The 27,654-nt window shown below is 41.1% G+C and overlaps 1 protein-coding gene across 3 annotated transcripts in view; it reads right to left on the bottom strand.

The window, feature by feature from the left end:
* The window catches only part of rarg.S (retinoic acid receptor gamma S homeolog), a 130,994-nt gene that overhangs the window by 7,226 nt on the left and 96,114 nt on the right, over positions 1-27,654 (bottom strand). For 2 of the 3 annotated variants that reach the window (XM_018248105.2, XM_018248106.2), the window contains 2 exons: positions 2,100-2,248; positions 884-1,025 (listed from right to left, as the gene is read on the bottom strand). In XM_018248105.2, the coding sequence (XP_018103594.1) occupies positions 884-1,025; positions 2,100-2,248 (291 nt within the window). 3 annotated transcript variants of the gene reach the window in all.

The raw sequence follows: 27,654 nt of genomic DNA, 5'->3' as shown, positions 1-27,654 counted from the left end.
ACCCAATATGTAATAGCTACAGTAACCCATAACCAATAAGATGTTTGCTTTTAAACAGGTGACCAGTGCATGCCACCTTATGATTGGTTGCCATAGGTGATATTAACTGTAGAAAACATTTTACATTTTATTACCCCCTATAACCCTCTACTCAACTATTCACCAGATCTAGCAACACATAGTGCCACATTCTGCTGAATAAATGATTTAAAGGTATTGGTGGGCTTCCTCCTTATGGGAAATCAAATATGATGACTGGTTTGGAAGTAGCCTGAGGAGTTGAATGCACCTGAATAAAGTAAGTGGTGTTCCCAAAGAAATTGTTTATTGATATGCATTTTCCTTGTCACTTTCAAGTAGTAACTCGTCAAATCTAACAGTTTTTGTATTAATTCTACACCAGATTCAAAAAAATCTCAACACAGCTGTAAATATTATTTGAGTAATTTATGAAAGACTGGGGAAAGCTTGTGCCGCTTAGTGTGCAATTCAGCAAGCACTTCTTCCTCTACTTTTTGTAAGATTCTCCTTTTAAATCTCTTTTATCCCCTTCTAGGGTTAAGCTTTGGGTGCCCTCAGCGCATCTTAGTAAAAACCCCCCTCACTTTGATGATAGCAGTAGGGCTTGATGGCTCCTTGAGCATTTGTTTATACTTCTGGAACTCAGAACCAAGGAGCCTCTCTGTGTAAAGAATCTATTTACACAAGCACCCAAGGGACAAAATGAGGTGCTGGGATTACAAGGAATGTGGAGTTCACAGTCTTAACCATCTCAGAGAGTTGAAGGAAAGGGCTATGAGCTATTAGACTCTTGCATTGGTATTTCCACAGACTTTTGCAGATTGGGAAGTGCTTAGGATACTGCATGTGACAGTGAACTCACCCTCTTTAGACATTCCGACCTGGAAGCATTTCTGCAGTCGGCAAAACTGGCAACGGTTCCGTGTGACCTTGTTGATTTGGCAGTTCTTGTCACGGTGACATGTATATACCATGTTTTTCTGTATACTGCGCCGAAAAAAGCCCTGTTCACAAAGAGGGAAGGGTGTGAGATGAATGGATGGGAGAGAAATGAAAAATGTAACGCAACTGGAGAGATTGATGAAGTGATGTGAAGGAGTCAGGGATAATGCAAAAAAAAAAAAAGAGAAAGGAACAGAGCAAGAAGTGTGAAATACACCAATAGAACCAGTCAGGGAGTCAGGGACTGGAAATAAAAGTAACGTTACAAGAATGTGAAACTGTAAAGCAATAACTCATAGTGGCCATAGAATCTTTGTTTATGAATTAGGTTTATCTTCCAAAAAACACAGTAAAGGCATGGGATCTATTAACCAAAACGCTTAAGGCCTTTGGTTGCTATTACAAGGCATATATCCATAGTGTGGAACAGAATACCATAAGGATGATCACATACTCCAATGTTCTCCCCAGAAGTTGTGTTGGGTGGGGAAAAAAAGGGAGCAAAGTGGCTAAAAATAAATAATTAGGCACATTTCCTACCTTGTCCCTGTAACAAAACGTACTCTGTGTTTAAAGGGTATTAGAGACAAGTGGCTGAAGAAAAAATGCTGGGTGATGTGTCCATACAAAACGTCATTGGGACAACACTGTACTCCATCAGTTCTGGAGCTTAGAAGCACAAATATGCTTTATTGGAAAGTTTCCAGCTGAAAATTGAGTTGGATTGAGACTTTTCCATTGGATTAAATAAATTAAATAAAATTATCCATGTGTCATCAGCATAAGTCTTAAAAAAAAAAAAGAAAAAAGGAAGCTATTTTATCAAAGGATTCAACTTTGGAATTCAGAAGGATACCCAGCAATTAAAAGAATTCAAATAAGAGGCCTATGCAGACCTTTCTGGTGCAGTCCAACTGAAATAGCAAACCCACCTGATAAATATATACTTTACAAGTATTGGTTGGCTTTGTGAGTAATTCAGCAGAAAATATCAAGTGTATGTTCAGCTTATGGCTCATGTCTCATGACACAACAAAATACAATTGTCTTGGGATTGATACATCCCAGGTCACAAACACAGCAGTTCCTGTACAACTTTCATTAGAGATGTGTAGAAAACAGTTAAAGTGTCTCACCTTGCAGCCCTCGCATGAACTGACCCCGTAGTGATAACCTGAAGACTTGTCATTGCAGACGAAGCAGGGCTTGTAAACACGTGGAGGTGGCGGCGGCGAGGGTGAACTGGGCACCATTTCCTCCGAGCTGGTACTTTGTGTTTCTACAGCTGAACACACATAAGAAAAAGAGAAGGGGCGGTTAGGAACACAAGAAAACACTTTGTTACAGCCTCTGAAACACAACTGGCCTCCATTGATTATTAAATGCAGACTACAGCTATCAAATGGCAGAAGAGCAGCCATCTTTAATTTATGTGTGATTTGTAACAGTGGACGTATGAGAGAGACTGCAATGCCTGGTGTTTCATTACTTATCCATCTGAGATCTACTTTTCCTTGAACCCGGTCCTTTCACCTGCGAGTCTATTATTACCACAAATGCAGCAGCTTGTGCAACACAAGAAGAGGCAGGAGGCACAGCGATGAGCTCAATCACATTACTGTGTGACAGCGCAAGTCAGAAATGGGATTTATTAAGGACTAAGAAGCCCCCCATCCAGTGAGATCTTGGAAAGAATACCTGAAGTCAGGTAGTAAAAACAGAGTTTAAAGAGATGGACGTTAATAGCACCATCTAAAGGCTTCTTAATACAGGGGGATTTCATTATCCCACCCCCCATGTTATTAGGCAAAGCCTTTGACTAAAGGAAGTTGAAATGTGAACATCCAGAGAGACATGTGCTACTAATTTAGTGCAGCCCAAAATAACCAGGAGAGGGGGAAAGAAAGCAGCCTTAACCCTAATGTAACCCAGCCCCTGCAACCCCCTCGGCTGAGAACGCTCCCCCCTAGGCAGTTTTGCAGATGCTTTCTATCCTAGCTTTCAACACACAGAATTTCCTGTTTCATTGCCCTGAATGTGCATTCCAACATCCACAGGTTAGAGGGGTGGGGGCTCCGGCAATTTCATATCCCCAGAGAACTGCGGGCAAATGTGAACCCCACAAGGCCCCATCTTGTACAGCTATGAACCAGGGAGCAGAAATTACCCCCCACACACTGATTTGGTTCTTTCATCTTTCTTTTTACTTTCATCTTTCTTTCTTGTTAGTCTAATGGTCTAATCGAGGGACAACTAAGCCTGGTCAGCTGTAATTGAACTACAAGTATCATTGCTGTTGCTTCTTATACACCATATTTATGGATTAAGCAATTGTATCTATTGAACAGTATAATCTACCCAGGAAATTATATATACTGGATTTAGTAGACATTAAGGGCAAATACAGACGAGAAGATTCGAGGAGATAAGTCGCCCGGCGACAAATCGCCTTTTCTTCCGGCAACTAATCTCCCTGAACTGTCTCCCTGCTGGCTAGAATTCAAATCACCAGCGGGATGGCACTAGGAGCGATTCGTTTTCCGAAATCGTCCGAAGTTGCCTCACGAGGCAGTTTGGGGAGATTAGTCGGGATTTGTCGCCGAGCAACTAAATCTCCCCGAATCTTCTCATCTGTCTCTGCCCTTAGAGGCACATTTATCAAGGGTCGAATTTCAAATTCATGTGAGTTTTTTAAAACTCGATTAAATTTTAATACATTCGAAATTCGAATGGGGGGTTATTTACAAAAGATAAAATAATTGAATATCTAAAGCTCGGACTTGAATCGAATTCGAATCGAATTGACCAAACTAGAATCTAGTATTTTCTCTGAATGTCAGGAAGGCTACAAACATCTTCAAATTGATCACTGGAGCTCTCCCACTAACTTACATACAAGAATTTGGCAGGTTTGAGGTGGCGAATAGTCGAATTCCAATTCTTAAAGGGCCAGCGTTTGATAAATCTCGAAAATCAAATTACAGTTTTTAAAAAAATTTGAATCAAGTTTGGATAATTCACTATTCGAATTTGACAGTTTAGTGTCAGATAGTGGTGTGCCACCCTCTCTCATGGCACTGATCAGACAGTCACAATGTGGCTGTTTTCTGCAATTACTACACTTTTACATGCAATTATGGGTTGTGCTTTATTGGTATTTTATTCTCCCCCCTATCAATAACCTTAATGAGCCCTTAAAATACTTGTGCCCCTGGCACTGTGACATTTAGCTCCCATTACTTCATTATAAGATTACTAGCACCACTTAGAAAGCCATCAATCAAAGACACAGTGTAGTGTTTCTCTCCCTCTCATTCCCCCTGCTGACATTCACCTCTCTTTCATCCAGGCAGTACTGGGAGACAGAGACAAAGTGGGGCAGGACTGAAGAAGGGCTTACATTACAGGGAAGGAAGAAAGAAGCACACAAAGAAGGAGTGAATGGATGAAGACAGCACGGTCCATTATAACACAGGCAAAGAAAGAAACTTTTTTTCTGGTATTTCCAACACCTAGAGATAAATAGATTGATCTGAGTGAATAGGAATAACTGTGACTCACAATCAATCAAAGGTGAAGCTTTAATATTTGTCTTAACAGGGTATGCTGTTCTTTAGTATAACTGGTTTTTTTTAAAAAAAAAGTACAAATGTAGGAATAGCATTAGGGGCTGACCCTTGGGTGAATTATAGGGTTGTGCACTGTCATCAATAATCAATTTTTTATATTTTAGATATTTTATTGACTGCATAATGTGGGAAGCAATGAAGCAATGCTTACATAAAATCATACAGGCGCACTGGATCCAGGATTTGCCCGAATCCCAGCAACTTTTGCAGGATTTGGATTCAGAAGTTTTCTTTAGTGTTCATCTGAACTGAATCCAAACAGTCACAGGACTGTAATGCTCTGGACAAAGGCACGTGACAATCCTTTGGTCACAGATGATGCTTTTTTTCATGTTCCTCAAATTAGGGCTCTGATTAAGTTCTGTATTCGCCAAGATTTCTTTTTTTATGTGTGTGGAGAATTCGGCCAAATAGACAAATGATGGATTTGTTGCATCCCTATATACAGTGATGCTGGTAAAAAACGCAACTCTTTCAAAAAGATCGGCCAGGTATCTTTTGAGAAGGTTTAAAAAGGCAGTTGAAATGGCTTGTGATGTGGTCCTCACTCTGATGGCCCAGCTCAATGTGGGGAAGTTCTTTAGGTGTATGGCTAGAGTAAAGGAACAGTAACAGCAAAAAATGAAAGTGGCCTAATGTAAAGTATAGTTTATATAAACAAGCTGCTGTGTAGCCATGGGGGCAGCCATTTGGAGCTGAAAAAGGGAGAAAAGGCACAGAACATACAGCAGATATCAGATACGCTCTGTATTATAAAATGGGATTCTAAAGAACTTATCTGTTTTCTACTGTGTATCCTGTGCTTGAATGGTTGCCCCCATGGCTACACAGCAGCTTGTTTATATCAACTATAGTTGTTTTTTTCTGAAGTAAACACACCAGCTTTATCAGTGCAGGGCACAAGTACATTATATTATCATTTCTTTACAACCTTTTAATTTTTTCGTGTTACTATCTGGTACAAAAGTGCAGATAGAAAGTGATCATTCCAGACATATAAAAGATATAAACACTGTTATATAGACAAGTGGGAGCTAAAACCGCAACAAGTTCTCAGCAAAATAAGCTATTGTCTCTACATTCTGCACACCCACAGCTAGAGTAATAGTGAGTAGTGTGTGAGTTCCATCTGACAGTCTGCCACTTCCACGGATTCTTTAATTACAAAGGTGTTACAATACTACTTTAGCAGACTGTCGCTCTCGCCCCCTGCAGAGAGTGAAATTAAATCACAACAGACAACACATGGGGAAATCTGAAATCTCCTATAAAATATACGCTGCAAACTGAGAGATTTGTACTCTTGCACTGGATATACATGAATACTTTCCAAATAATTATTTTCGTTAAAACCATGCAGGTAGTTCTGGAAAACGTACTTTATTTTTAGAATAAAAAAATATTTTATATATATATTATTTTTTTCATTTTGCCTGGTCATGTTCTTTCAGAAAGAGCCTGCACTTTAGGATGAAACTACTTTCTGGCAGGCTGCTGTTTCTCCTACTCAATGTAACTGAATGTGTCTCAGTGGGACCTGGATTTTACTATTGAGTGCTAATCTTAGATCTACCAGGCAGCGTTATCTTGTGTTAGTGAGTTGTTATCTGGTTACTTCCCATTGTTCTGCTGATGCGCTGATGGGGGTGGGGGTAATATTACTCCAATTTGCAGTGCAGCAGTAAAGAGTGACTGAAGTTTATCAGAGTACAAGTCACATGACTGGGGGCAGCTGGAAAACTGACAATATGTCTAGCCCCATGTCAGATTTCAAAATTAAATATAAAAAAATCAGGCTGCTCTTTTGAGAAACGGATTGCAGTGCAGAATTCTGCTGGAGCAGCACTATTAACTGATGCTTTTTGAAATGCCTTTAAAGACAAGGAAAGTAACTGGGGGTGTGTATCTGTCAGGCATGGGATACACTCTTATTTTGGGCCTTTCAGCTGTCCAGGCCCATGCACATGCACAATATAGGGGCCCGGGATTGTGTGTATGTGCAATAAAGTAAAAATCGAAAGGGCCATTCGGAAGAGGCTAAGGATGGCAGTGTTGCACTGTTAGGAGTAAAGGCAGCAACGTCATGGGGAAGGAAGTCAGTCTCAGAAATTGGTCCCTGGAACTTACACTCTAAGTCCCTATTGCATTCACACACACGGTGGTCAAATTTATCAGGAGCCATAGAACCTGCCTATTTGTATATGGAGGGCAAGCACAGAAGAAATATACAAATAGCTAACATCAGAGATCTGACAATCAGTTATATTATTCACTATATGACTATATCTGACTTGCACAATGTTGAGGAAATCCGTGCTCATATATATATATCAGGCCATGAGAAATGGTTGGGCTTGTAATGAGTACGGTATCAGATAATCAGCTAATCATTTTTACCAAGATATCTTAACACAGTGCCGCTGGACATAGCAGCAGGGAAGGATTAATAAATGACATTGTCTCTGCGGGCCCATTGCTTTAGCTTCCATTCGTTTGTAGGAGTGAGTTTCTGGGGGTTTTCATACTACAGGTTTACCTCCCCCCACCCATGCTGGCATACAATTACTATGTAAAACAACACAGATTGGGCACACAATGCACTGAAAGCTGCCTGATTTTCACCTCTTTAAAGATAAGACAATAGCTCTTATTCCATCAACTTCTCCCCCCCCCCAACTACAAACACCTCTGTCCTGTAGAATTTGAATTTCTCAGCAGGAAGAGTGGAACCTCCATTCTTTGCTCATTTATACACAAAGCAATGTCTACAGAGAATTGCTGATTAAGATCTCTCCTTCTTGGTTCTATTTACTTGAAAAGACACAAGTGATGAGGTGAGGTTTCAAAGACACAACCCCCCCCCTCGGGTTCTTCTCCAGTTTCAGTGGCTAATACCAAATACCAACAACTGCCATATTTACAGTCATTTAGGGCCATTAACTCATTCCCAAACACAGTGCCGTCTGCAAATTCCCAAAATCGCCCAGTAAGGGTGTGTGCATTGTTACCATAAATCATAGCTTCTGCAGTGGAAAAGTTGAACTAATTCACTCGGAGGGAACAAGTCACAAGCGCAGCTATATTTCACCATGTCTGTGTAGCCACCTACACTGCAGCCGCTCTTCTATTTTTTACATGTCCCTGCCTTAGCTATCATTTGCATCCATTGTGGCTTAAAAAAAATATGAAAGAAAGGAAAAGGTGGAGGCATCTACTGGAATGGGTTTAATCACCGGAGATTTTCAGCAAGGCAGTTTCAGTTTTCACCGGCAGACTCCAGTTACAGTCTCATTTAACCAGGCCCAGGGAGTTGTTACTCTATACAGATACAGGGGCCACTGTTTGGTTTCATCTCTAAGAAGTTAGAGGTTGTTTTTCCTTTTTCTTTTTTCTTTTAGCACATTCACATATTTTATAACTAATGGCTTGTTGTTGGAGACAAGAATGAGACAAATCAGATTAAGGAAAGAAGCTTCTCTCCAGGAAAGAAGGGGTTAAAAGCTACTCCTACCTGAGGGACCGGTTATGTTGGTTTTCAATTTGGCCAGAGAGGGGTGTTTGCATTGGAGAGGGAGAGCTCTCCCCCCAGGTGCTGAAAAGATTTTCAGCTTAGCCTTGCTACAACATTTCACCTATTGTCAGCGAGTGAAGCCCTATAGAGCATTCCAGATACACACACCCACCCAAACACAAACATACAGACATGCAGTGGAACAGACACAAACATGCACACACACACCACACGACTACACCCAGAGACACATTCACACAAATCATATTCATTAGGGATAGTATCCAAAATAAAAATGTATAATGTGCAAGCATGTATCTATTCAGCAGGTGATACTGTGGGCCACAATTGTGCGCTCTTAACATCTGCAGAACTACAAATTCCATCATCCCAGTAACAGTCAGCAGCTATAAGGGCAAGGCCAGACGTGGCGTTTTTATGTTGCATTTTTAAAAATGAACAGCCAGGTGTAAATACGCATAAACTGCACTACCACTGAACTAAAGGATCCGCCACAGGACGCCAGTATTGGCGTTTTTTTAGCAGAAACGCAGGGCCGGAACTAGGGGTAGGCAGAGTAGGCACGTGCCTAGGGCGCAAAGCTGGGGGGGGCGCCAGGCACGTACATGCTCTGACGCCTACCCCATTGTCCGGTCCCGTCTCTCCCTGACTGGCACGCATATATTTTTGGAATTGCGCCTTTGCGCATGTGTGCACAAAGTTTTGCGCATGCGTACCAGAGCACAGTTTCGCGCATGCACACTCAGCCGGCGCCGTACCCGGCCAGGTTGCCTAGGGCGCCTGGCTGGGTTGGCCCGACTCTGCAGAAACGCCAATACATCAAGAAACTACCAAATCAATAGACTCTATGGGATCGGCATGTTTGAAACCACACTGTACGTAAATACGCAGTGTATTTTAAATATGGCGTCCAAATTCAACGAGAACAATGAGAAGTGCATGTTGGGAAAATAATCCCAAATGAAAAACGCATGTTGACGGTCGCGTGTGGTTTCAGTAGCGTATTTACGCCTGGCTGTTCTTTTTTAAAAACGCCACGTAAAAACGCCACGTCTGGCCTTACCCTTAAGCCTCCAGTAGGAAGATCACTGACTTCAATTATGAGTACTTATGATATTGTCTCCTTTTTGTGTTGAATAATTGTACCTTTGCAAGAGGGGAGATGTATCCCTTCCAACAAGTGCCTATCCCAGTAATATAAATATACATTATGCAAGTACTGATAATCACAGCAACAGATTCCACAGATAAACCAAATCCTAATCAAAAAATGGCCCTGCTGGAAGTGTTACAAGCTGGGGCTTGCTCTCTATGCCTCTTTCTGAAGTGCAGATCCTCTTTGTACTTTGTGTTATTTGTACAAAGACAGGGAAAAGGATCACTATTAAGCCTATTGAGATGTAAGGCAAACGGGGTGGGGGATTTGGGGGTGAGTCGTATTAAACAGAAAACTACATCTGTGACATTGAAGGATTCCCACATGAAACACTGGCCTGGGATTACAAACAGCTATAGACAAACATATGCTGTATCTCCGGACAATGGGTTTGCAATAGCAAATGACAGTGATGTACGACTGGAGCAAGGGATGGAGAATGCTTTAGCCCGGCTTCTCCTCTACTGGTGACAGGTTGAAAAATGCATGGCTATCTAATTTGCAGTCCTCCAGCTGCTGTTGAATGAAAAGGCACAGCTAAGGGCAGAGACACACGGTCAAATTCAGGGAGATTAGTCGCCCAGATAGAAATCTCTTCTTCTACGAGGCGACTTATCTCGCTGAACTGCCTTCCCGCCGGCTCGAATGTAATTCGCCTGCGGGATGGCACTAGGAGCACTTTGTTTCGCCCGAAGTTTCCTCCTGAGGCAACTACGTGCGACTTTGGAAAATGATGTGCTCCGAGTGCCATCCCAACGGCGACTTCGATTCTAGCCATCGGGTGGCAGTTTGGGGAGATTTGTTGCCTGAAGAAGAGGTGATTTGTTGCCAGGCGACTAATCTCCCTGAATCTTCTCATCTGTCTCTGCCCTAAAGGCTCTTGAAAGATGCTATGTGAACTCTAGTTTATTAAATGCTGGAGGGACGCATGCTAGGTATATCACTCATGTAAATCTAGCCTATTGGGGTAAATATACGATCTTTGCCTTCAGTTATCCAGAGTTATAAAATTACACAACTTTAAGGGTTCGGCTGAGCTGAATACAAGTCCAGAAACAAGGCCCTCAATGTGATCTGATCACCGAGGGCAAAGCAATTGTATCAGCCTTATTTCCTCAGAGCTTGGCAAAACAGGCAAACTTGTCTAGCGAGGTCTACCGCTATGGTTATGATCTATAAAGAATTCAAAGAAACGCAGGTGAGAATGTGATGGAAATATTATTGCAGCGAGAGTGTCTGTAAATATGGACTGTATAAATACAGCAACCCTTTGTGTTAGCAAGACGTTATCGTGCATTATGGGTTTTTCATTTGTGTACACAATGATTACCCAATATTTTCTTCTTCCTTCTTTACAGATGTGCTTAGTTAGTAGATATACAGACAGCCAACCGCTGACATTTTTATGTCAGACGTGTATTTTTATTTCATTTACTATATAAATGTTTTATTTTTATAACATTTTCATTTCATGTTTCTTAAACTACAAGGACCCGTTACTAAGTCCAGCTGAATTGGTCTGACTGAATCTGTGGGTGACATACACAGATTTATACACAATAAAGATGTCTAAATTAAATATATGATGTAATAAAATGTATTGAGGATTTATATACATGACGCCGGTGTCTGTAAACTCTCCCTGCTCCTTAGGTTTTTGATTAAGACAATTTATGAACTATATCTATGTGTGTAAATTGTTCTATTGCCTCTATATTTTTATGGTAATAAGCCATAAGTAACTTCTTGTTTCAAATAGTGAGAGCTGGTAAATTAAGTGCAATTAATATATATTCTGAACTGTTTTTACTGTTGTAAACATGTAAGGAATAGAGGTTGATGCCTCCACGATTATACACAGAATACATAAAAAATAAAAGAAATGATTAATCTTTGTTCAAACTCCCCATTTCTTGAGCATGGCAGTTGCTTCAGATGTATAAACTGCCACATCGGGACATGGACAGGGATGCACACTGGCACAGCAGTAAGGTGTGCATGCCCATTGCTGCCTTGGTGAAAAAATACAGATAAAAGCTGCCGACAGACCAAGTCGGCAGCTTATTGGCCCATGTGTGGGGCCCTCTGATGAGCTTCCCGATTGATATATCTGGCCGAGAGTTGGCCAGATGTCGATCGGGCGGGATAAAAATCCTGTTGGATCTCAGACTGCATCTGTTTGTTGATAAGGTCCTGCGATCCAACTGCCCATTGCAAAGTGGGCATATGGGGGAGAGAAATCGCCAAACTAGCGGATCTCTATGTGTATGGCCACCTTTAAACTTAGACTTAAGATGGCCATACACAGAGATCTGCTCATTTGGCAATTTCACCAAACGAGGGTATCTCTGCCCAGCTTGAGGTGGGCGATATTGGGTTGATCCGATCGTGGGCCCTAGGTCCCAAGAATCAGATCATAATGGGCAGTCGATCATGGGACCACATCAACAAACAGATGCAGTCCGCAATCCGACTGGATTTTTACCCCTGCCCGATCAACATCTGGCCAACTCTCGGGCAGATATCAACCGTGGAAGCCCATCCAAGGAACCCCACATGGGCCAAAAAGCTGCCGAATTGGTCTGTCGACAGCTTCTATCGGCCTGTGTATGGCCAGCTTTAGCCTCAGTGAACATTGCTGTGATCTTATACTTGGTGCCATGGGGGGTTTGCCCACTCCTGTAGCATCTAAACTCTACTCTGAATCTAAAGGAACTAGCTGGCTACCTAGTAGGTACCATTTTCCCAAATTTGAAGCTTAAAGATTAATGTTTGTGTCTCTGGTGTTAAAGTCTGGCAGCTCTGTGATCCAGGTGCAGATTTTTGAACTGTTACAATTTGCTTCATTGGTTGATACATTTCTCAGCAGCATCTGTGGGAATAATAGCAACTATTGTATCAATTCTAACAGCTGCCTTTAATGAAACTCAGGGATTCTGTTCAGCAGGGACAAAGATAAGAAATGTATCAACTAAATGTATCAATATAGCACAGTTACAGAGTCAGCGACCCCCCCCCCCCACCAGCTGCTTTATAAAGACATGAAAAATGAAACTTTAACCTTCAATTAGAAAACTTGTCACAAATAGAAAATAGAAAGTAATTGGAAAAAAATCTTAATTTCTTTTGAACAATCTGAAACCGACTGAACTGAAAAAAGTGTCTGAAGGTGAACAATTCCTTTATCGTTGTATATATATATATATATATATATATATATATGTATGTTTTTATGCACTTTATTGAATATCTGCCAAGTTATAAAATACATGGCACAGCAAAAAGAGAAAGTGGTTTTATCTGTCCAGCCAACAAGTGGAATTGATCTGTACATGCATATCTGGAAGCTTTAGTGGAATAAAGAGAATTTAAGCAGACAAAGCCATCTCCTAGTGCAGGCTGGTTACATGAAATATCCAACGGGAGGCTCTTTCCCATAAACAGTTTAATTATATTCATCTGCGGTGACCTTGAATATACCACGCGTGGCTCTACTCTGATGTGACACTTGTGGGGTTAGTTCGGGTCAGCGAGAACTTACTGAATTAATTAACAGTTCTGATGCTGCCTGTCACACAAGACAAGCATTCAATGCCAGTACTATAACACATTAACCCATTTGGAGCCTGAGGTTACCAGCTTGTTGCAAAGCATGGCAACAGGGGATGTACCAAGCCAAATGATTCATAACCAGAAAACAGTTTTTCTGTAATATAGTAATAGTGAGAGTTTACGTTTGTTAAACACACAACCTTAGTAAGAGTAAGATTTTTTTATGCAAGTGAAATATATCTTTTGATATCTTTACAAGTTAAATAAAAATAGTGGATAAATAGACTGATAATATCAAATGGGCACTTTGAAATCAGGGGAAATATTACATAGATGTCATATCAAGTCCCTTTGGCCTTAAATTAAATAACTTATGTATGCAGTGCTATGTATCCGAAGGAAACCATCTATTGGAGATTTCTAGAAATAAAAAAATAATTGCTAAATACTGCTCCTTTACCATTTAAGCCAGCTTTGGTGGTTGTCTAACAGCAAGGTAAATACTTCTTTATGACCTTTAATAAACCACATTGAATAACATGATGATATTTTGGTTGGACCTAAGACTCTACTACCTGAATATAAATAGAAAAGATACAAGAGGAAAAAGATTATTAAGGATGATGGCAAGGAAAGGAAAATTAGCTTAGATAGGCTCTGCATTAGTGGTTCCCAAACTGCACGGCTAGCCCAGAGCTTCAGCAACATACCAGTTAGGGTGAAATTTATTGAGAATAACTTTTTCTTATTACATATACATATAAGAAGGAAAAAGATTGTCTGCCATGAATAGTCTTAGAACCTTGTTATAAAGGTGTCCTTATTAGGACTGCTGTATAAATGGCTGGTTGGTGGGGAGGTCCAGACTGAGAGTTAAAACAGGCCCTGCCATTTCAGGTACACAGAGGCCCAATCAGCCCACACAGAGGCCCAAACAGCCCCCACCAGCCCACTAAATACTGACTTTCTATGGGACCTTATAGCAGCCCCTCTGGCATTTGCCAGAACCCACAGATTGCCAGTCCGGTCCTGTTGGTGGGAATGTCCTTGAGGCTATGGTCATTGGTGTTATGCCAGGTTGGATGGCCAAAGCATACATTTTAGAGAATGGCATAAAGCCTACCATATGATATAGCAGAAAACAGGTCAACAGTAGAGCATCACTGGAAAAGTAGTAGGTTCAATGAAATATAGCAACAAACTTCCTTAGTTATTACAGCAGAAAAGCTGCCAATGTTGTCAGATTAGTCACCTAAGGGTGGTGTTAAAATCAAAAATACTGCAGTAAAATAACAGGATATTTCCGTAGTACAAAGTAGATAACGCAGCCACACATCGTCTCTTCTTCCGTTTTGTATTGTCCCAATGTATGAAGGAAGGAGAGTTTTCAGCGAATTCCTGAGATAACTACCCTGGCTCCCCCACCCCCTTTTTTTTTCTCACACAACACTCACTTGACATCATTAAAGTTTAACTGGATCACAGAATAAGGGCCCTAAGTCCCTGCTGTAATCCTGTTCCCATGACAATAAAGGATCCATTACAAAAGGTTGGCATGCCCCGTTCCTGCATATCTCACCATAGGTTTGCTGAGTCTGTACTTTTTCGGGGACACATTGCTCACAGAAATTCACAAACCTACAATGGTCCATAGGACATATTCAGCTCCTTTGTTGGTTGCAAAATGCTTTCAGCTTGTCGGTGTAAGTTAAACCGAGCCATAGGAGAGCACCATCAAACCACAGAATGAGACACTCTCATAGAAATTTAAAAAAAAAAAAAGTCACACCACAAAAATAACCACATTACAATCAGTTCTGCACACTTGGGGGAAGCGTGTACACACACACGCAGTAACACAATAAAAGCAAATATGCCTGGGGCAAAACATTCCTCTTCCTAATTAGAAAAAATGCTGTGATATATAGATGATATCATCTGGTGGTCAAACACAGCACCAGACTACTAGGTGACTACTAGCACCATTAAATCTTTCCATGTAGAGGTGTTGACCCTGAAATATCAATGTTACTTTCTGGTAGATGTGCAGTTAGGTTTTTGGCTTGGCTCCTCTTCTATAGGGTATTAGGCCTTATGATTTGGATATGGATAAAGAAAAGGCCGAAGCTCTTGCATGTTTTGAAACCAAGTAAATTCTATTCATTAAAATTGTAGCATCCCGAGCAAAACAAAACTGAGGCAGCCTGAGCGCCACTGATGGCAGCTGACATTTTCATAAGAAAACGAAATGTCTGTTGGTAGAGCTGCTTATCAGCTGTACCATTTCCTGGGCATATCTCGTTACAGTCGGGGCCTTAATCCTACTTAATAGCTTCTGAACACAACAAAACAATCAGCCCTTCAGGGGACGAGAGGGAGATTCATTTTAATGTGATCTCAATGATGGTGATAAAGGTAAGGCAGCACACACCTGTGGAATGCACCTCCCTGTACTCGCTTGGTTGTCTATCTGTTCCCTATTGCGTTAACTTGAACCAGGTCCCTGCCTGAAAACCTTACAATCCATCTATAGAGGTATAAATATTAGAAGCATAAAATAACTGTTGTAACTAACGCAGACTGGTTGGCAAATGTACTACACGCACCCACATATGGATAAACTCACCCAGAATTTTCAGCTAGACAGCACCAAACAAAAAAGATTAAAAAGCCTTTATTTTTTTTAAAAAAAAAGGGATTTTCTTGGACAAGAATGCAGCCTTATCCTTTACACAAACTCACCCACACACAGGTAAATATGCCATTAGGATACAAGTGTTCTTTTGTGTCCTGATAATGAGATCCTGCCTGCCTACTGTTGCCTAAACTAAAGCTCCCCATAGACGCGACGATTCTTCTTGCCGAACGACCGATTTTAGGGAAGTCCGACCAATCCTTCGAAATTATCGTGCGGTTAGTGGGATTCGAACGATCGTACATCTTACGATTTTTCGCCCGACATCTGTCAGGAAATTGATCGGCCAGGCCAAAAAATCTTTGTCGGTCCCAGTGCAATCTCTCTATGTTTGCAGGGCCAAGCAGGCAGCTCCCCTTTGTTTTCCTGGCAAATTGATGTTAAATAAGTACGATCGTTCTGAGAAAATCGTGGTCTCACGATGAGGATCTGATCTTTTAAAAATCTATGGCCAGTTTAAGACCACAATGATTTATGACACCGTTGATACAGTACACTTGGCATTATTTAGGGATTGAGATGGCTACATAGAAATAGCATTAAGACTTCTTATTTTGTGTGTCTTCTGCATGTGTGTGAGTATACGACTGTTGTGCTGGGCCACATGAAGAAATCAACATCTACCAGGCAGAGTGTGATGTATTATACTCAAAAAATGTCTCTATGCTCATGCTATTTAAAAAGTATATTTATTATATCATATTAACATACAACAATGACCGACATGGAGCCCAACGCGTTTCATGCTTACCCAACACTTAATCATAGGCAATCCCTATGTTATTTAACATAAGGTTCTATAGCCAATATATTTTTTGTATGATAGTGTGATATATCCCAGCCATGATGTGACAAATCCTACACCTTTATGTAGTAGATGCACTGACATGTGATGTCACAGCGCCACTTTGTCTGCCTCACTTCCTTCCTGACAGGCACCTCTATCGCAATTCACTTCCCCACGCACACACTCGCGTCACTCTTATGCAGTGGCAAAACCCCCTTCTCCTACTCAGCTATGCCAACGTGACCTGGGAGGAAGCGAGATATGCAAGTGGTGCGGCTGAGAAAGAATAAAGCACTTAAAAGACAGAAATATTATAGATAGAACAAAGAAAATGTAAAGTGAGAGTAATAAAATTAGCACACGGGGAACTCAGAATTTATAGGTAAGCTAAAACAAAAAAGGAAATTAGTCAGAATCCTTATACTTTGCCATCCATCAACTGAAAAAGATAGAACAAGCAAGTCAAGAGGTAATGCTTTTCATTCATTGCAATAAAACATAACTTTGTAGATCTATGTATGACTTTAAAACAAAAAAATATCACCTATGCTAGTCTTTAGACCACCAGTCTCATTTACATACAGTGACCTGACTCTGGGTAAATATCCTACATTGGTTAGAAGGTTTAATTTTTTTAAGACTTTGAAAGCCAATTAGTCTAAGGAAGTACATATATAAGGATAGATAATCCGTATACTGTTGCAATACAGTAAATATTTATCCAATAATTGCTGCTGTTAAGGCCAGCACATATCACATACAAAGGATTATGGCCATGAAGGGGAAAGGGGGATGGAGAAAAGTAGTAAAGATGTTTAAGGGACATTTTACGAGGGACCCAGACTGGAATCAACACATCAAGGGGAGGGAAATAAAAGAAAGCTTGAAGGCCCCATTTACCCAGTTCCCACCTCTGCAAACTCATAAAAAAATCTAGCTCTAAAATCCCGAGACAAGAATGAGCGGGGGAAATATTTTTCTTAGCCCAAATATCTAAAATGGAGGAAACCGTTTTTGCATGCACTGCACTTCAAAGAAAGAACTATTTATAATGGCCATAAAATGTTAACTGCCTGGGTAGGCTATTAACTGCCATTTGTCCCTAATGCAGGCATTCTGGTAAGCCATGAACAAACCAACATAAAAACCTTTGTCAGTAAATCATATGAAATGTAATTTTAGGGGCTGTCTAGGAAATTACCCCATTCTTTCATGGTTTGCTACAGAAGTCCAGCACTTGAAAATGTAAAAAAAAAGTTTAGGTGACAGCCTGACTTTTTCATGTTACCCTTAAGATACATAAGGGGGAATGTAATTACAAGTCACAGCGTTATTTAAAATGGCATCTTTGCGAATGTTTAGCACTGCTTGCAATGTGAAATCAGTCGCTGGCGAATATTAAATTGCGCATTTTCACTAAGCAAAGGTTTAGCGTTAACACCTGCTATGGAGTTTTGTTAAATATTCTGGAGCAAAAAAGATTTTGCCATTGGGAAATTTTATTACATCCACTGCAAATGTTCTCAACAACTATTTCTTCGCAAACTTTGCGATGAATGTGTCGCGGTCTTTAATCAGGTCTTTAAGCTTCTTTGCACAGGTTTTTTGTACTAGTGAAACATATTACATTCCTATTTAGTGGAATCCCAGATGAACTTCTAATTTCCACAATTCTCAATGCCTAAAGTGTAGATGTACAGTATAAGGGAACACTTTTTTAATAGTATTTTTCTCGGAAGTATAAAGGTGTGAAGGCAAGCAGTACAAGCTTTAATGGATGCCAGATTTATTTTCTCCTAAAGGTACTGTTTTGTGGTACAAACTAAGCAACTTAATATGCTATTATAGCACCTACTTTCTCTTGTTGGGGGTAAGTGAGTATCTAGTAGTAAGAAGCAGGAAGAAGAAGGGATACGGATAGTCCTATTGGACATATTTATGAATTTTTGCTTATTTGTTGCAAATGGGGTCTTGCAAATGATACAGTTACTGTGATATACCTACTGCTCACCAGCCAACTTACTTCCTGCAATGGTGGTGCTGGTTGTCCGTCGGCCCCGGCAAGGCCTCTCAACAGTAGCAGCAAAATCTACTAATCTATGATTCTTAATGTATCACTACAAGAATCAATGTTTCGAGGGGTTCAACCTCCCTTCATCAGGACCGATGAAGGGAGGTTGAACCCCCCGAAACGTTGATTCTTGTAGTGATACAATCATAAAAAGAGGGGCCGAGTCCCCGACTGCAGATACATAGAGTATGTGCAGACCCGTGATTTTGCTGCTACTGTCTTGCAAATGAAACATAAACAAATGATCCCTTGGTTTGGAAACATGGCTGTTGAACTTGTACAAGGAACAGAAGTCCAAGATGAGCCAGTAAAGTAGGTTCAAGTAGCCATGTGTTTTGGGGTAGTCGTCAGATGTTTGCATTACCACCCAGAAAGAAATGCGATATACCCTAAGTAAATAAATTGTGAACTGACTGGGGAAAGCCTATGACATGCATTATGTCCACATTTATGTGCCTACCAAACTCCCCATAGATTCTTCTGGGAGACAACTGCTAACTTTTGCTTATGGAAAAGTCGTGCTGACAATATGCGAGGAGTAACACCCTAACATTAGACAGGACCTTGATAAACTGATATCTAACTGTTAATGCTGGGATGGCTCAGGCTGGAATGTTTTGTTTACACAAAATTCCTATTAAAGGTGTAACAATATGTAAAGAAACAAGGAAACTGTGAGGAAAACCCACACAGTGGAACCACTAGAGACGGCATGCCAAAAATACAAGAATTGTAGAAACAGGAAAACAATAGTGACCCACTTTAGCATGACTCACAATGACAATTTTAATGTTTGAATACATCGAGTTTCAAGCACTGTGCTGGGAATGTCCAACCTGTGGCCTCCAGCTACTACTGAACGGCAACTATCAACAGCCTCCTGACTGCAATGGAATGCTGGGAACTGTAGCTCAGCAATAGAGTGAGAGTCACAGATTGGCCATCTAGTAAAAGTGATCAGTACAACACACAATGTTCTTAAAGATCTACACTCCTGGTACAAAAACCCAGTCTGCTAGTACTCTTATTTTAATATTTTTTCCAGCTTATCTGTCCGGTGGCCAGATTTTTTTTTTTATAGAAACAAAAAAAATAAATAAAATGAACCAAGAAAGAAACCAGCCGCCCAAAACAAACATGAAAAAAAAAGTTGACATTGTCAGCGTAAGAAGCGGCATGCAATCATACATAGAACCAAATTCACACCCACAGAGTTGACACCTTGCCATTGCTGTGCATTTGTGCATACACAATCTCAGTGTTTCACTGTAGCTGCTTATCCCACACACTCCGTCCCCTGGGAAAGGCTGTATGTATTGTGTGCATTTCCAGAGAATTGCAACAAAGACTACTTTAACCTCTTGCTCACAGACGCCTATTTTGAAGGCAACTTGCAATGTATATGGCAGGCATACAAGGGACAAGAGTCTAGGGGCTTTGTTGCCTATTGGCTGCTTGATATTGTGTGCGTATGTTAACAACACTAACACTTATTAAAGGCTTCTTATTTTCCTTCGGCCAGGCACATCCTAGCAGTTAATGAATATAGTGTGATTTCCCACCCACTCTGGCATAAACACAAATCTCATTACCCATACACTTTTAAAGAGCTTAACATGAAAAGACATTAGAATGTCAGCAGGAAGAAACACAGACGCTGGACGCAGATTTTTAAAACGGAGTCGCCCACTTAGTTTTATGCCCAGTAAGTCATGCATTGTACAATGCACACCCCAGGCACACTCAGTGCACATATGGTACTGATATACAAAAATAATAAGGCAGTTGCTGCTCTGTGTATCCCATATTGGAATGTAGCATGGGAAGTCAAAAACTGTAACGTATCTCACAGCTATGAGCAAAAACCAGCAGCATCTTGTGGGAGATGGAGAGTAGCAACAAGACTTAAGAAAAGCAGGAAAATACTTCTAGTAAGGCACAAACGGCTGCTGATGAATAGTCTGATATAGACAGATGATACACAGACAATAAGTAAGAGGAAAACAGAATGCCACATGAGCACACACACACAGGGCAGAGTTAAAGCAATTAGACACAGACTGAGACATACACAACACAAAGTGTGACTTACATTGCATGCTGTGGCTCTGCATCCATCCAAAGGGGTCCAGCCCCCCAAAACAGCCGGCTTTGCGCAGCATGCAGGGACCCTGAGGACTCATGTCATAGAGCGGCCGAGGCATCAGAGGGAAGGCTTCCATGCAGTCGTACATTTTGGGAGTAGGGGGAGCGGGTAAGTGGGCACTGAAGTTTTCAGAAGAGGAAGGGAAAGCAGCAGTGTGGGCTCTGATAGCAGACAGAGTAGTAATAGTAATGCCTTCTTTCGCTCTCCCACTCGCTCCCTCCCTCCACTCTCACAGCCTGCTTTGTGGCATACCTTTTGCAAATAGCCAAGCTGCCTTGGGGCTGTGGGAGTGGCTAGAGCCTGAGAGGGGATGGGCCACACTACACAACAGTCTTTCAACTCTTTGCTTCCTCCACACCAGTTTTACCCCTTCACTATTCTGAAATCTGCTTAACAATACAATGCAGCCAGATTCCTACACCCCATGCACATACTAAAGATCACACGCCCACACACACACACACTTGTACAGTAGGTAACAAGAAAATACTTGCCCAATTCTAAATTCTTGAAAATGCTGCCAAATTGACAAGGCAAATGTCTCTTTTTTATTGCTAGACTGTCTATATAAGTCCTAAATCCTGTCTGAAACCCCCATAACACAGATACCAGAAACCCACAAACATACACAAAGATGCCCACATACTTACACACAGACACCCACATACACACAGACACCCACATACTTGCACATAGACACCCACATACAATCACACAGACACCCACACACAATCACACAGGCACCGACATACTTAAACACAGACACTCACATACACACACAGACACCCACATACTTACACACAGACACTCACATATACACACACACAGACACCCACATACTTGCACATAGACACCCACATACAATCACACAGACACCCACACACAATCACACAGGCACCGACATACTTAAACACAGACACTCACATACACACACAGACACCCACATACTTACACACAGACACTCACATATACACACACACAGACACCCACATACTTACAGACAGACACTCACATACTTACACACAGACACTCACATACACACGCACACAGACACCCACATACTTACACACAGACACTCACATACACACGTACACACACAGACACCCACCTACTTACACACAGACACCCACATACACACACAGACACCCAAATACACACACAGACACCCACATACTTGCACATAGACACCCACATACAATCACACAGACACCAACACACAATCACACAGGCACCAACATACTTACACACAGACACTCACATACACACACACAGACACCCACATACACACACATAGACACATACATACTTACACACAGACACCCACACACAATCACCCACATACACACACAGACATCCACATACTTACAGATAGACACCCACATACATACACAAAGACACCCACACACAATCACGCAGACACCCACACACAATCACACAGACACCCCAATACGTACACAAAGACACCCACACACAATCACCCAGACGCACACTAATACATACATATATAGTAATTGATGAAGCATCCACCAAATGAAGCAAAACAGTACAGGTATGGAAATTGTTATCCGGAATGCTCATGACCTGTGGTTTTCCGGATAATGAGTCCTTAACATTAAATAAACCCAACAGGCAGGTTTTGCATATAGTAAGAATTAATTATATCTGGATCAAGTACAAGGTACTGCTTTGTTATTAGAAATAATTTTTAAATATCACATTATTTGGATAAAATTGAATCCATGGGAGATGGCCTTCCTGTAATTTCTGGATATTGGGTTTCTGGATAACAGAACCCATACCAAAAAATATTCAGAATGGATTATTTTACTGATTTACTAAAGAAAAAAACACATCCCTATTAGGAAGTCCCCCTAGAAGCACTAGCGCTTACTGTTGCTGGTGGGTTGTTTGAAGCAAAGACAAAGGCAAAGTTTCTACAGATTAGCATATCAATATGAGCCAGCCACAGTTTCATATACATGTACTGCTGTCAAAGCAGAAATGCCATCAGCAAAGAGAATTTGTTTTAAAGGCACATTAGCATCTGTTTACACCTTCTGCAACAAGCTATTTGCATTCTATGTGTGCTGATTTCCATTTAGTTTCAACGGGAAAATACACATGTTCGGCACTGCCAAAGTGTAGTGTTTCCAACTTTACCATTTCTAGCCTGTTGCACATCTCACTCAGGGCTTTATGTGGAAAAAAATTACAACATTGCAGCTGTTGCTTGACTACAACTCTCAGCAACCACTGGCAACAAAAAGCAGGTCAACCAGACAGACACAAACTAATATCTAGTTAAACACCCCCACTGTGCAGGGTATAGTGTTGTGCTGAAATTTATACATATTTTTTTTGCCTCCATTTTTATGTTGGAAGGAATTCAATTCACAAATACTGCAGGGCAGGTGCCTGGAATTCTCCCAATATGAGCAGTAGGAAATGTATCCTGTAATACCACCTTCCACCACCATATGGCATTTTATCATGTATATTCATGTGTGCTATGTATACTTTACTTAATAGACCAGATCTTTGAAAGTTGTTCAGGGCAAGGGTAAAGGTTTGTACATTTTAATATCACAATAGCCTTGGAGATTATACAAGTCAAAAACATCATCCAAACCACTCTACCCAAGGAAGCAGCCCTGGTGGGCCCCGGGGCCCCCATTCCAATGCTGTATTTATATATAAAGTGAATGATAAACTATACCTTTCAATAAATGAATCAGGATATGACACTTTATTCCTGAAAGTATAGCGCCAAAATATCTCACAGCACTTTACAGAGATTACCCATTATTCCCTGACACAGTGGAGTTTACATAGTCCCTATGAGATTCATGCACACTGCGGTCAATTTTATCAGGAGTAGTGATGGGCGAATTTCCAGCGAAATTTGCGAAACGGCGAAAAATTAGCGAAACGGCGCCGGCGTCTTGTTTTTGACGCCGGCAAATGTTTTCGGGCAAATTTTCGCTGGGGGCAAATCGCGCAAATTCGCCACGAATTTGCGCCTGGCGAATAAATTCTCCCATTACTAATCAGGAGCTAACTGACCGGCCTGTATGTTTTAGGAGTGTGGAAGGAAACAGTACTTGCCCTGTTGCCCTGGAAGCAAACCTAGTACCCAGCACTAGCAGGCACGTTTCAGGGGCTGCTGCCGCCTGAGGCATCCCCAATGCCGCCCCTCCTCCTGCTCCGCTCTTCTAACTTCCAGCGTCGGAGCGGGTGGAGGAGAGGCCGCATCAGTTTAAAAAACGGAAATTCGTCTCTTAAAGTTACCAGAGGTCGGCTTTTTGATTCTCACCTCGCTTAATGGCCGGAGCGGCCCTGAGCACTAGTGTTGCGCGAATCGGTCTCGTTTCGCTCTGCTAAAAAAATTGCGAAACTCCAGAAAAATTCGCAAAATGCATTGAAGGCAATGTTCTCTTCCTTCTCATTGAAAGGTTAGCAATTTTGGATGGTCGGTTCATCTCCTTAAGAGGATGGAAGCATTCACTTATAAAGTGCTATTTGGCTGAGCGCAGATTCCTTCACTCTCTACAGGCATGAAAATAATTTTGACACGCAGCAATTTTAACACGAGTGACAATTTTTTTACTCGCAACTCTTTTGTCCAAATGCATTAAAGTCAATGGGCGTCCAAAAAATGTTGACGCGCAAATTTTGACGCACAAAACTTTTCTTTGCCACAGGAATTTTCCATGCTGAATTTTTGCTGCTGTTTCGCTAAAACATTCACGGGCGTCAGAATACAGAAATTCGCTGCAAATTCATGCCTGCTGAATAAATTCACCCAGCACTGCAAAGCAGGCCTGGACTGGGAGCCAAAATAGGCCCTGCCATTCCTAGTACACAGAGACCCTACCAGACCAAACAGCCCCTACCAGCTCACTGTATTGTAACTTTCTATGGAACCATACAGCAGCCCCTCTGGCATTTGCCAGAACCCACAGATTGCCAGTGCGGGCCTGCTGCAAAGCAGACATGTGGTGTTTCTAATGGTGGCCAAAATGAGTGGATCTCTCCCTGATATGCCCACCTTGAGGTAGGCAATATCGGGCTGATCCGATTGTGGGTCCTAGGGCCCAACGATCGGATCCTAACAAATGGTAACGGGCGGTCGGATCGCGGGACCACATCAACGAACAGATGCGGCCGCGATCCGACGGGATTTTTAGTCCCATCCGATTGAGATCTGCCCGACTTTCGGCCAGATCTCGATCGGGGAAGCCGTCAGGAGGCCCCATACACGGGCCAGTAAGCTGCCGACTCGGTCTGTCGGCAGCTTTTATCGGCCCGTGTATGGCCACCTTAACAGAGAACTTTGGCACCATGCCCATGGCAGACTTCTGTGTGCTGACATGCAAGCACTGCTTAGAAATGCAGAAAATAAATCAACGTGTTCTATGCAGAGAGAGGCATTTGAGTGCCATTTGACTACCATGGACTATCCTCAGTGCATTGCCACTAAAAATGTGTGATATAGCCTAAAGCTTAAAGACATGTCACTGTAAAACTATTTGCAAGAAAATGTTATAGAATTTTTTATTTTTTTTATTTTAATGGCAGCAAATATATTGCTGATGTGTCTTATCCTTTAAAAGTGATTTTTTTTTTTCAATAACTGGGAAAGACATGTTTCAGCACCAAGTGTCCTGTTATAGTATAGTTCAAGAATGTAAAAAATGTTACAAGTAAAGTCTATGGTGCGCTATGTGTTTTGATTGCAACTACTAGCACTGAGCAAAACGGCTGGTGTGCCATAACCCTGAGAGCTGCTCGGCGTTAAAACAAATGTTACAATGGCAAAGATACAAAAAACACGATTTAAAGAACATTTTGTAACAATGAGACCGTATAAAACATATAACAATCCAGTATGTCTCCCAGCTAGCGGAACACGGTATATATTCTTTGTGAGATAACAAAATCGTATTAAATGTTGAAATGAGTTTAAAAAAATCTGGCAAATTCTGCTTTGGTAAATGTAAAAACCTACATTTTATTGCTTTTATATGGAATATTATGTTTAAACCTTCCCGTATATATTGGTTTCCATAATACTGTAAATTAAATTGTACTGTTTCCATATACACTGACAGCTAAAATCTTGGTTCTTTGCATGATATCCTTAGCAAAGTGAGGGTAGCTCTGTTTCATAACTTAAGATGCACACGGCTGCTGTACATGAGAAATTACACAACAGCCCTACATACCATATTATCAAATAGGGCACACTTTGGAGTCTGTAGCTGCCAGGTGATTTCTTGGCAATGGCAGCATATCAACATAGTTTATTAGTTAATTCTGTAATCATAAATATTCATTATTATGAGACTTATGTGGTCATGGGCAAAAGAATTGGTGTCCAAGGCAATAATATGTTGTACTTGGCCTGGTGCTCTGCTTTAAAGCCACTACCCACTTACTCACCCCCTCATCCAGCCCCACAATCTGCACAAAAACCACTGTGCCTGCTCGCCTCTCAGTCTGGACTCTAAACCACCTGCCATTCTGTCCACACAATCGCTGCTGTCTACCTACTGCTAGTTCATGCGTGCTCGCTTCCCTCTAATTGTGCCCCAGCTTCACCCCAATTGCACCCAAGGCAAGTGCCTATCCCTAATTCCAGCCTGGGCCAAACATGGCAGCTGCCAACCTTGCTTTGCCTAAGGAGGTCTGGTACAGGGTTGTACTCTGGTGCCTGAAGGCTACAGTTGTAGTGGGGAACCACTGCATGGTTAAAGGAACAGTAACACCAAAATATACAGTAAAAGTGTTTTAAAGGAATTAAAATATAATGTAGTGTTGCCCTGCACTGGTAAAACTGTTGTGTTTGCTTCAGAAACACTACTATAGTTTATATAAACAAGCTGCTGTGTAGCCATGGGGGCAGCCATTCAAAGCCAAAAAAGGAGAAAAGGCACAGGATACTCAGCAGATAACAGATAAGCTCTGAAGTATAAAATGGGATTCGTCAGAACGTATCTGTTAACTACACTGTATCCTGTGACTGAATGGCTGCCCCCATGGCTACACAGCAGCTTGTTTATATAAACTATCGTAGTGTTTCTTTTCCAAACACACCTGTTTTACTAGTGCAGGGCAACAGTACATTATATTTTCATTACTTTAAAATACTTTAATTTCTTGGTGTTACTGTTCTTTTAAGGTCTCTAGTTTGTTTTACGCCTACTTTAATGGCACAATTCCCATTTCTAGTGCATACAGTGTGCCAGAAGAACTGTAACTGTGCCGGGGGTTAAAGGAACAGTAACACCATAAAAGGAAAGTGTTTTAAAATAATGCAAATATCATGTACTGTTGCCCTCCACTGGTAAAACTGGTGTGTTTGTTTCAGAAACACTACTATTGTTTATATAAACAAGCTGCTCTGTAGCAATGGTGGAAACTGAAAAAAGTCTATATAGCACAGGTTAAATAGTGGATAACAGATAACACCATTATGTTCTACAGAGCTTATCTGCTGTGTAACCTGAGTCTTTTCTCCTTTGAATGGCTTCTCCCATTGCTACACAGCAGCTTATTTATAAAAACAATAGTAGTGTTTCTGAAGCAAACACAGCAGTTTTATTAGTGCAGGGCAACACTGCATTCTATTTCTATTACTTTAAAACTATTTCATTTTTTGATGTTACTGTTCCTTTAAGTTGTTCTTTCTTTCTGCTATGTGCCTAAATTCTTCAGTCACTTTTGATCTCCATGGAAATCCCAGGGACTAGTTTACACTTGTGATTTTATAGATGTGACATAATGTTAAATTGCAGGGAGTCTTGTTAGTACAGCAGTATACATTTTTTTCTCATCAGAATCCCTAATGTGTCAGATGTATATGATATATGCAGCATTTTATTTTCTCCCATAAAAGAAAAATGCATCCTTGTCCTGTTTTCAAAGGCCACACGTTGGATGCCTGGCTAGGAGAGCCATATATATCATTTTGTTCAAAATGTTTAGAAATATTTATAAATGGAACGATTTCTAAAGCTCTATTGTGTTCCTGGCAAGTGACAGCAATAATCGCAGTAATCCTGAAGCACAGTGATAAGCTTTATAAAGGTGTCATTTCATGTACATCATTAGTATATATTAT

The sequence above is a fragment of the Xenopus laevis genome, chromosome 2S (assembly GCF_017654675.1).
Source record: "Xenopus laevis strain J_2021 chromosome 2S, Xenopus_laevis_v10.1, whole genome shotgun sequence".
Classification (NCBI taxonomy): domain Eukaryota; kingdom Metazoa; phylum Chordata; class Amphibia; order Anura; family Pipidae; genus Xenopus; species Xenopus laevis.
The sequence above is the reverse complement of the archived record's forward strand: the minus strand, read 5'-3'. Positions and strand labels throughout refer to the sequence as shown.